General features: G+C 48.7%; 1 protein-coding gene across 1 annotated transcript; it reads right to left on the minus strand.

Annotated features, from left to right (window-relative positions):
• Positions 1-6241: 6241 nt before the first annotated feature.
• On the minus strand, positions 6242-10034 carry ATOH1 (atonal bHLH transcription factor 1). The gene is made up of 2 exons (XM_061584682.1): positions 8773-10034; positions 6242-6661 (listed from the first exon to the last, which is right to left on the minus strand). Exon 1 carries the CDS (start codon positions 9968-9970, stop codon positions 8810-8812), a length of 1161 nt encoding a protein of 386 aa, XP_061440666.1. The 5' UTR covers positions 9971-10034; the 3' UTR covers positions 6242-6661; positions 8773-8809.
• Between the last annotated feature and the right edge of the window lie 733 nt (positions 10035-10767).

The following is a 10767-nucleotide window of genomic DNA, read 5'->3' on the forward strand; positions in this document are numbered from 1 at the left end:
GACCTCCACTGGGTGCCCTGGGCCAATCGTCCTCACTCTAGCCCGCCCCGCAAGGTTGTTGTGGTTAAACTGCCCTGATCTCTTTGGAGGAGGGGCTGGATAGTCAGAAGGCAATTAACAACAACAACAGATAGATAGATAGATAGATAGATAGATAGATAGATAGATAGATAGATAGATAGATAGATAGATAGATAGATAGATAGATAGATAGATAGATAGATAGATAGATATAAGTTGGTTTCTCTTTTTCCTCGGTATTTTACGGGGTTGCCTCATTTTATTTTATTCAAATCGGCATTGATTAAGGTGGAATAGCCGTGCCGCTGTCACTTTCTTTCTTTTAACCAACCGACCGACCGAAAACCACCAGTCCTGTTTCTGTACCTTTGCAAGGAGCCTGACCCACAGATTGTTGGAATATGTGGTTCAACTCCAACTTGTGGGTTGAGGCTGCATGGAGTTAAAAAGGGTAGCTAGAGAGGAGACCTCCTGGTTGCTAGACTAATACCAGTCCTTTGATCTCCTGCTGTCTCTTCCTTCCTGCTAGACTGATATGCATAGGATGTTGACCACATCTCCTTCCTCCTTCCTTCTTCTTTCTCTTGAGAGGGAGAGCAGACATATTCTCTTTGTCTCTCCCGCTTCTCCAAGCATGAGGGCAAACACTAGGCTTAGTGTTTGCATCTCCAACTTAGCTAGTTAGGTAGATGTAGAACTCTTTCCTATCAAGTATGTATTTCCATAATAAAGTAGTTATTTCTTATTTTAAAGCTTAAAGTCTCTGTCTCACTAATTTGCAGAGAAGGTGTAATCTTTAGCAAAGATTAAAACATACATAAAGGCTCACTCAGTCTCTCCATTCCCAATTTCGCCACTCTGCGACACAGATTGCTGGAACAGAAAGAGAGACGTTTGAAATCCACAGGAGGTCAAAGCGTTGGCTGTTTGTGTTTGGTTTTGTAAATGAAGAGTATTGTTAGATTAGATAGCAACGATCAAAGTAGATGCGTTTAACACACACACACACACAAATACACACACTTCTCACTCTTCCTCAACCCGGAGCTCTCCAGACTTCTTGGTCTACAACTTCCACCCGCCCCAGCCCAGATAGCTATGGAGGGGAACCCAAGTTGGGGAAGACTGCAGTAAAGAATGGAGAATGCGCGCCTGGACCCGGATTATAATGCATAAAACCCATCTAGGCGCCTTGAAGGAATATGCTCTTAGAATGTAGGAAGCGGCCTCATCCTGAGTCAAACCACCGATCTGTCTAGCTCTTTGTTGAATACACTGACAGACACGGCTCTCCTTGAGATTTTCAGGCAGGGGACATTCCATCCCTGCCCTACCTGGAGATGCGAGGAATGGAACCTGCGCTCTTCTGCATACAAGGCAGATGCTCTGCCATCAAGCTGTGGCCTTCCCCAACCGCAGTTCCAGCTTTGGAATGCACCCACTTCCAGACCTGCGGTTCCCAGAACGTCGAGCTGGCGCTTTCAACTGTTTCTGGAGGATTTGGGAACCTGGTTGTGAACATTGAGGAGTCTCACGTCCCGATTCTAATAAGGCCTGCTTTCCTTGTCTTGGACCCAGTCTAGCAGTCCAGGTCGAAATTCCCACTAACTTCTCTGGAGTGTGCTTTCAGCACCTGTGACAATGAACTTCCTTCTTGTCCTTCAAAATTTCTTATGCAAACTGTCTGCGTTAGGGAACGTTCCTCCTGCTCATTCTGCTGAGTGCGGGAGCTGCCGCCTGCCTCGAGGTCTTACCCTGACGGCATCACTGCGTTTAGGATCGGGCTTCCTAGAGGTGTTACTGCAGAAGTGCTCTAGAACAGTGCCAGATTTAGGCATAAGCTAAACAAGCTACAGTTTAGGGCCTCACAATCCGCAGGGGCCTCAAAAAAATTCAGAATTTTTTGGGGGGGGCTTCTAAAATTTTATGTATATATATATATATATATGGTGTAATTTTTTAACAAAGGGCCTCCAAGCTTTATATAGCTTAGGGCCTCACCAAGTCTAAATCCGGCACTGCTCTAGAAGCTCCTTTGTGTGTGTGCGCGTGCGTTTTAAAGAATCAGATGTGGTGCGTTGTTGTTTTTCGAATGGGAGATTTTCTGCTTTAGTGCAACTCGATCGCCCTGTTTTGTGGGCTCCTTCATAAGAAGCAAGCTGGCCAGAAATAGGACCCTGGAGGCGATGCTCGTCCCATGGTCAGTAGTGTAGTGGCAAATTCAGAAGTGCAGTGTCGCTTCATGTTAATCCCAGCCACACACCCCTTTTTTGCTGCTGGCTTGAGAATTAGATCCTTGTTAATGCCTTCTCTCAAAACAACAGATATCCCTAGGAGCCAATAAGCATGAAAGGGGAGGGTGATGGCTGCTGAGAAGAGTCTTCTCAATGGGAATCTGACTTCCCTCCTTTCACTCTGGTTGGCTCCAATGAGCAGGAAAGGGCAAGGACGCATGTTAGAGGACTCTTCTCAGTGGCTAACACACTCCCGTTTCATGCTGATTTTTTCATAAGATGCTGAAGACGTAAGGACCCTGCTGGGACCCTGCTCCCTAAAAAGTAAAGGGTATAAGAAACCCAAGACCTTGGAGGACTACACCCCTGCCTGAGGTCTAATCTTACTTGGCTCTAGGCAGACAAAAGAAAGCGCATAACTCACAGCGGTGATGCCCGCTGGATTAGATGATTTTAAAGAGGGGATAGACAAATTCAGGGAGGGCAAGCCTACTAAGGGCTGTCCATCAGGATTGCGAAAGGGAACCTTAAAGTTCAGAGACGTTTGCACACCATATATCTGAAGCACTTTTAAAGCATATTACCCACCCCCAAGAATCTTGGGAACTGTAGTTTACCCCTCACAGAGCTACAATTCCCAGTATTCTTGGGGGTGTGTGCTTTAAATGTGTGGCGTCCACGTGGGAGACAAAGAAGGTAGGAGAGGACTTGAGGGCTTTTTTGAAGCCTTTTTATTTGGCCACTGTTAGAAAGTGGATGCTGGATGGACGAGCCTCTAGCTCTGATCCAGCAGCCTGACCGCTGGTTGTCCATTTCAGTTCCCCACGACCTCATTCCATTTCCAAAAGAACAGCATTCATGGAAATAATATAAACACATCCCTGACTGTAAAAATACATTTTCCCCTGTAGGGCGGGTAGTGGGGATTGGCTGAGAAGAGGATCCCACAAACCCTTTATGTTGAAGCATTTGAGGGTATCTGGATGCTGAGCTGATTCAAAAGAAAAATTGGGGGTCATGGACCCCTTTGAGAGTCTGATGAAAACGATGGACCCCCATAAGCAAATACTATGTTATTGCATTGGAAACTGATTTTTTTTGAGCCCGGTTTATGGACACCCCCCTCCCGAAATGCATCCATGGACCCTAAGAGGTCTATGGACGACAGGTCCATCGCCCCTGTTCTAGCCCTTTCTCCTTACTGGCGGCCCCAAAACTGGCCTTCATTCCCTTTTTACTCCCCCCCTGCATTGTTCTATCATATCTTTTTTGGGTAAATGATTTCCTTGGAATTCTTGCCAGATTCATATCGGTAAGGAAAGCATAACTTGGCTAGGGCCAGGGCACCAAATAAATTATACTGTTCATGAAAAGCAATGTTTGTGTAATGCTTTAAAGCGTTTAAAGTGCTTCGTGTGCCATCGTAACAACAACCCCGCAAGGTAAGTCAGTATCATTACCACCACCACCACCCTTATTGCAAACTGAGGCTGAGAAGAAGTGGCACCTAGTGCCACAATGAAAGGGACATCTCTTCGTGTGTGTCTGTGCGAAGCGATAAAACAACAGTGCTATAAAACGGAAGCTGCTGTTACGTACTGAAGGCTTTCCCTGTCCTGGAATTACTTCCCTGTTTGCAGGTACTCAGAGGTTACGCAGATGTGCTCTGCTGCATACACAGAGGCACTCCTGCCTTAAATATTATTTCGAATGGTTGCCAGTTGAAGCTCTGCCACGGGAAACCGGTTCAGAGGCTCAGTCTTGTTTTATGAGGTTCACCTTATGCCTTTCCGCGGCAGACTAGAGGCAGGCGGTGTCGGGCAACCTGTACAGCCTTGATGTGCTCACTCTGTACACCTGTTAGTTTAAGACTTCACAAAGAATCTCCTTTCAATAATAAATGCCGGCGTTTAATTCTAGTCTAGCTAGACAGGGAGTTGTGCGGTCACGTTTTCCTACAGCCGGCCGGCCACGTCTTGGAAAACTGTGGACTCGAAAGGCATAGCATGAAATATCTGTACCTGTCAAAGTAAATCTAAAGTTCAGATTATTTTGCTCTGGTTTCTGGAGTTTAACATTCCTTCCCATCAGGACATAAGGCACCCAAATTATTTTTTTTGTTTTTCTGGTCGTCCAATTTTTATTGTGATTGATATTATGATAAAAGTTGGGAGCGAGGCAGAGAAAACTAACCATGTATTTGTTGCCTTCATCTCATTGGAAAGGTGGGATATAAATGTAATAAAACTATCCATCTGGCAATTGCAGTTCTTTTTTCTACAACGGAGTGACTCCGAATCCACACAACTTCCTCCACTTCCTGAGCAAATCCATTCACGTCTCCATACACATACCAGTTAAGCTAGTACTCCTATATACTTTTTCTTGGAAGAAAGGAGCGAGTTCCCGTTTGCACGACCATCTATCGATAAAACGGCTTTAGATATCATAGACCCCCCCCCTAGTAATACTTTAATCTAATCCTGTATCTCCCCAAACACAATGTTTTTCCACGGAGACTGTTCACACGTTCAACTGGAGCTTAGTGGCTAATGTCACGCAGTGCTGTACATGCCTATGGATCAGGCCTCTTTGAAATAAGTGGAAGTTGCTTCCAAGCAAGCAAAGCTGCAATTCTATACCTACTTACCTGGGAACCATCCCCATTGAATTCAGTGGGACTTGTTTATGAGTAGATGTGCATAGATTGTGCTGTGGGTAAACGATTCATCCAGCTTTTCTTCACTAGTGGACTCTGCTAGGCTAACGCAAAATACACGTTGGTGAAAATCAGCAAGAGTGAAATCAGTGGGATATATTGGCAGATTATCGTGGCTGGTACTGAAGTCATCACCAGTTTAAACTAGACCGTTCCTGTTCGGCAGGTCTGTGATCTTTGAAGTAGCTCTGCTGTGATGTCACAGAACAATAGGGTTGCAAAACTGAGCTTTTCAGATAAATGAGCTTTATCTGGGAGCACAGGAAGTTGCCTTCTATCAAGTCAGACCACTGCTCTATCTAGCTCAGTATTGCCTACACTGACTGGCAGCGGCTCTCTTAAGGTTTCACGCAGTGGACATTCCCACTGCCTAGGATTGAACTTGAGACAAAGCAGATGCTAAACTGCAGATGTTGGAAGATTCAGGACAGACAAAAGGAAGTACTTCTTTACTCAGCACATAGTTAAACTATGGAATTTGCTCCCACAAGATGCAGTAATGGCCACCAGCTTGGACGGCTTTAAAAGAAGATTAGACAAATTCATGGAGGACAGGGCTATCAATGGCTACTAGCCATGATGGCTGTGCTCTGCCACCCTAGTCAGAGGCAGCATGCTTCTGAAAACCAGTTGCCGGAAGCCTCAGGAGGGGAGAGTGTTCTTGCACTCGGGTCCTGCTTGCGGGCTTTCCCCAGGCACCTGGTTGGCCACTGTGAGAACAGGATGCTGGACTAGATGGGCCACTGGCCTGATCCAGCAGGCTCTTCTTATGTTCTTATGTTCTTATGAGACCATTAAGCTATGACCATTAAGAGGCTAAGCTGCAGCTGCTAAGCTAGCGCCACTAAACTACGACTCATCCCCAATTATTCTGTAATCAAAACGTAATGGCACTTCTGGAGTAGAGGATGTAAAATATCAAAATCCCTTAAAAATATGTGCGTGGAATCTCTGTCCAGACATATTTCAGACTGGCACATTTGGGAGGAATTGCGCCGGCTTTTTATTACTATTATTAATAGCGAGCCATTAGTGTACGCGCGGCTTATTATTTAACAAGCGATGAGATCCTGCCGAGCAATAGTATAAACCACTACACACCATTATCTTCGCGTAGTCCGACCGTATGCAGCTTTCCCCAGAAGCAAATACCGAGTTGAATGGAACTTACTCCCACGAGCGCCTTTATACCGTTTCAGTCATGATCCCTAGAAAGAAGCACCTCATCCAACGTTGTTACTTTTAAGACGTTTTTAATTGCTCTTTCTCTCTCTCTAAAAAACGGTACATAAACAATGGCAGTTGGCTTTGCTAAAAATAAACTGATCGTGTAAAAAGTTCTTTTTTAAAAAAGAAGATAAAACAGAACCAGCAGCAAACATTCAATAATAATAAATAACCATCCTGTCCCTAAAGCATCACAAAAGCAAAATGAAACAGACATAAACGTTTGACACAACAAACAAACATTGTAGATTTCCCCCCTCTCTCCCCCCCCTTTTATTTTGCAAGTGAGTTTATCAGTGACGATTATAGACATGGCTGGGTTCAACATTGGTATAATCATCCAATTGGCAGTTAGTCGCTTTCCTTTTGCAGCCGCGCCTCTCCCTCTCCTCCATATTCCAGGCAGCTTATAAAGTGCTTGCGCCCAATTCCCACCTACGAAAGACCCCCAACATTCGGTCTGGAAGAAAGTTAAGGAAAAGCTATAAGACAAAACGAAAATCCTCTTCCCCTATTTGCACCACGGGAAGAAAGGGAGTGACCATAAACATTCCCCTTTCCACTATTCCTCCTCGTTTTCACTCAGAAGTTGGACAGCGCCTCGGCATCCGGGAAGATGTGAAAGCGGCATAGTTACAGAAAAAGCACTAGCCTTTGCCCTAGCAAAAGCCAAACGTCCCTTTGGCCGACGGGCCGGTGGGGCGGATGAAGAGGCAGACAATGGAGGTTGGTGGCTCCGATGTCCGTGGGGCAGTGAATCTGCTCCGGGTTTTAGTCCGAAATTTGAACTGCCCCACTGACATCAGAGCCACCAGCCTCTGCTGGAGGCCGGTGAATAGAAAGCAGGGCCACCTAGGGACCACTGGCTCCAAAGGAATCCCAAACAGAGCTCTTGATCCTAAGCAAGCTTCCTTGGAAGCAAGGCCACAGTCCGAAAGGCACTGGCTAGTCAAGGAAACCCCACTGAACACGAGGTGTAGGTGTGTGTCCAAGTCTATGTAAATAAGCGGGATTTGCGCAGAAGTAGATTGGTTTACATCAAGGGGGATTCCTTGCGAGTAAATATAGTGAGGACAGAACAGTCAAGGCAAACATATGGAGAGGCAGCACCCACACGTCAGAAAGTCGGTGTGCCTAGGACGACCAAACTCTGACCACTAGTAAAGCCGCAATCTTCAAGTTCTCCAACATTTTTTTGTTTAAGTGAAGTTTGTGGGATTGCTTCAGACTAACAATGAAATCCAATACATGTATGCTCAGAAGCTCCATTGATTTCAATAGGACTCACTCCCAGGTAACTACGTATTGGATTGCTGCCCAAGCCGTGAGGACTACAGCCTTGAAATTGTGCCCATTTATATCAGTTGAAGCAACATAAAAGCGAGAGGCTAATTAGTCGAATTCAGATTAAGTGCTTGCAATGAAACTGAGTGGAATCTCATTGATTGTAATGAGGCTGGTCAGAAGCATACTTTGTGGCAATATGTTATAGTAAAACCAATTAACATTTACTCCTGTGCTTAGAATGGAACTGAAAGGGGTTTAAATCCAAAAGTCAAGGATGGAGTTCTGGGAACTCCGACCCTAAATGCGTTTACCTGGAATTGTCCGTCTGATTTCAACTAATTTACTTCCAGGAATCGATGGTTAGGATTTCAAAACTGAGATTTCAATCTATGCATGACTACTTAGAAATAAGTCCCACCCAGTTAAACTTGGGTTACTCTCGGGTAAATTGCTGTAGTGTTGCAAACTGTATTCACGGCTGGATCCCATGCATGTTTACTCAGAAGTAAGAGTCACGGTGGTCAGCGTGCCTCACTTCCACATATTCGTATACAGTATTAGTCCGCAGCCCTATAATGGTAGCTTTGAGCAGCTAACATAGAATGCAATTTGTTAGTTGACGAACGAAATTTAATAGTGAGTAATCCCAAGCGAACTCTTTGGAATTCACAGCCGAATAAACTTTAGGGAACTACCCAAAAAGCAGTGCTTGAGTTGGGTAGCGCCCATTTTCCCAGAAGCTGTAATCCGGAATCTGTTTTTTAGTATCGCTACAGAATATGAATATAAGAATAGGCAGCTGATTCCAGTAGAGAAAGAGAAGCCAAATTTTAAAAACGAGAAAAACCCCCCAAAGGAGTACATTCGGTTCCACGATGTTTTCTAGAAAACCCCTTAAAAGCTATGAGTCGAAGCACAGTTGTTTGGAAGCAAGCCCCTTCACAATTCAAGGGGGCTTGCTTTCGAAAAAAACTGTGGTTTAAAAAGAGAGTGAGCAAAACATCAGGGTGCAAAAGCTTCCTCTACCGTTCTAGACCTGCGCAGGTTAAATGGCTACTTCTAAAGAAAGAAGTTAAAGGGAGTTTCCCCAGCAGGTTTCCAAAGCTTTTTAAGGCTGGTGAGGGAGCCTGCCACACATGTCTGTTTTCCCCACTTAGTCATGGCCAGCCAGGATCCTGCCCTCTTCACGCCAGAAGCGTCTTGCATAACCCGTCTCACAAGCAGTTTCCCTCCCGCACCCCGGTCCAGCTAAGCGTAGGCTTGACTGGCAGTAGCCGATCTCACCTCTCCCTCCCTGCCGGTGTTCTGCCCGAAGGCGTGCCTAGCTGGCCTCATCGGAGTCACTGTAATGGGACCGGGGCGAGAACTCCCCATCGCTGCGATGGGCCGGCGGGGAGGGTTTCCTCCTCTCCTGCTGAGGCTGGCCTGATGGCTGCATAAGCTGGGCCGGTGAGGGGGCTTTCTGTCCCAACAGGGCGCTTTCCGTGAAGGAGGGGAAATGCAGCGGGTCCAGTTGCACCGAGAAGCCCCCTCCTCCGCCCCCCGCCGGTTGCTCTTGGGGAAAGCGCGTCCGGCTGTGTCCGGAGGGCTGCGATCTTGGCTGCTGCTGCAGAGCGCCCCCTCCAGGCGGGGTGCAAGGCGCGCGCTCATACGCCTGACCGGCGGGCTGAAAAGCGCCCTTGCCGCAGGGGGCGCTGTCGGAGGGCGCCGGGCTGTGCAGCAGCTCGGCCAAGGCGCTGATGTAGATCTGCGCCATCTGCAGCGTCTCGTACTTGGAGAGCTTCTTGTCGTTGTTGAAGGAGGGGATGACATTGCGCAGCTGGTCGAAGGCGTGGTTGAGCCCGTGCATCCTCCGCCGTTCGCGGGCGTTAGCCGCCAGGCGCCTCTGCTTCTGCACGCCGCTCACCTGAGAGCCCTGGCGGTGCAGACCTCCGACGCCGGGACAGGGCGCGCGGGGCCGCTGCTGCGACTGCGCCTCGCAGGCGACGCCGCCAGTCTGGTGGTGACAGTGCTGCTGTAGCGAGCACAGTTTTCCCGCTGCGCCGAAGCTGCCGCTGCCACAGTGCTCGGCTGCGCCTGCCTCCAAAAGCTCCTCCTCTTCCTCGTCGTCGTCCTCGTCTTCTTCATCCCCCTCAGCCGCTCCTGAGAGCAGGTACCTGGGGGACGAGGGGACGCGGCCCGGGCAGCAGACGCCCAGCCAGGCTGAGGGGAAGGCGCTGCCACGACTTGCTGCCGCCGCCTCCTGTCCCAACAGAAGGCTCTCTTCCAGCCTCTGCTGCTGGGAGCCTAAATCCCTGACGCCCTCGCCCCATTCGCTGGGCGCAGTCACGGCGCGCAGGTGGCTCATCGTGACAACCAGGTACACCTCAGCGACCGCCGGCGCAAGGAGTGCGGCTCTCTTGGCCCGTTTCGCTCTCCCCCGCAACCCTGGGAAATGGGAGCGCTTCAGCAGTGCCCTTCCTACCTGACGCCGCGCGCTCATACAAAAAAAGAAAGAGAAAGAAAGAACACATATACGTATATACACAGGCACACGGCCCGGCAACAACGAGGCTTCTCCGGTTGCTGAGGGCGCTGCGCCCCCTTTAAAAAGCGGCACGCGCCGGGGTCCCCCACCCTCTCCACCTCCTCCTTCCACACACACACCCCTCCTCGGCGTCCCACCCTCCACCTCCCGCCCTCCTCGCGCCAGTCGCGTGTCGGCTCAGCCATTGGAGCGCGCGGGGCTTGTCGCGTGCGGGCAGCCAATGAGCAAAAGAGTGAAGGTTGGGTGTTTGTTTGGGCTTTTTTTCTTTCTTTTGGCCCGCACTGGAGCTGAGGGCGCGGGCAAGAAAGGGGGGTGCGGTGCGCTGGGGGTTAGAAGGAAAGAGGCAGGAAGAAACAAAAAGTTGATACAAAGGACGGAATAGACCAGCGTCTCTAAAGAGACGCGTACCACCAACATAAGGCGCGCGTTTTTCTAGCGGGCAGGGTGTCACTTGCGTGCGTGTGCGAGAAAGCCAGTGAGGAAAGGGGACATATACCTGCAGTCAGGCGGCACCCCAGGAGCGTGTCTGCGCGGTGAAAGTGTGGCAGCTTGTGAGAAAGGGGAAAAGAAGCGGGAGGGCGCGTGCCTAGAAACAGACTCTCCCCCCCCCGTAAATCTCCTGGGTCCTGTAAACTGAGATGGACGTGGTTTTTGCAGGCCTGCTGGGGACACTTTGCCTCTGAAACCTTGGGCTGCCTTTGGAGTCCCGAATGCCTCAAAAGCCGCGCTTCCTCGTGGCGGTTAAGGGGACG

Source organism: Rhineura floridana, chromosome 9, assembly GCF_030035675.1.
Source record: "Rhineura floridana isolate rRhiFlo1 chromosome 9, rRhiFlo1.hap2, whole genome shotgun sequence".
Lineage (NCBI taxonomy): Eukaryota > Metazoa > Chordata > Lepidosauria > Squamata > Rhineuridae > Rhineura > Rhineura floridana.

Excerpts from the sequence above, each read along its gene's own strand:
- ATOH1 (XM_061584682.1), bottom strand. The coding sequence starts at position 9,970 with ATGAGCGCGCGGCGTCAGGTAGGAAGGGCACTGCTGAAGCGCTCCCAT.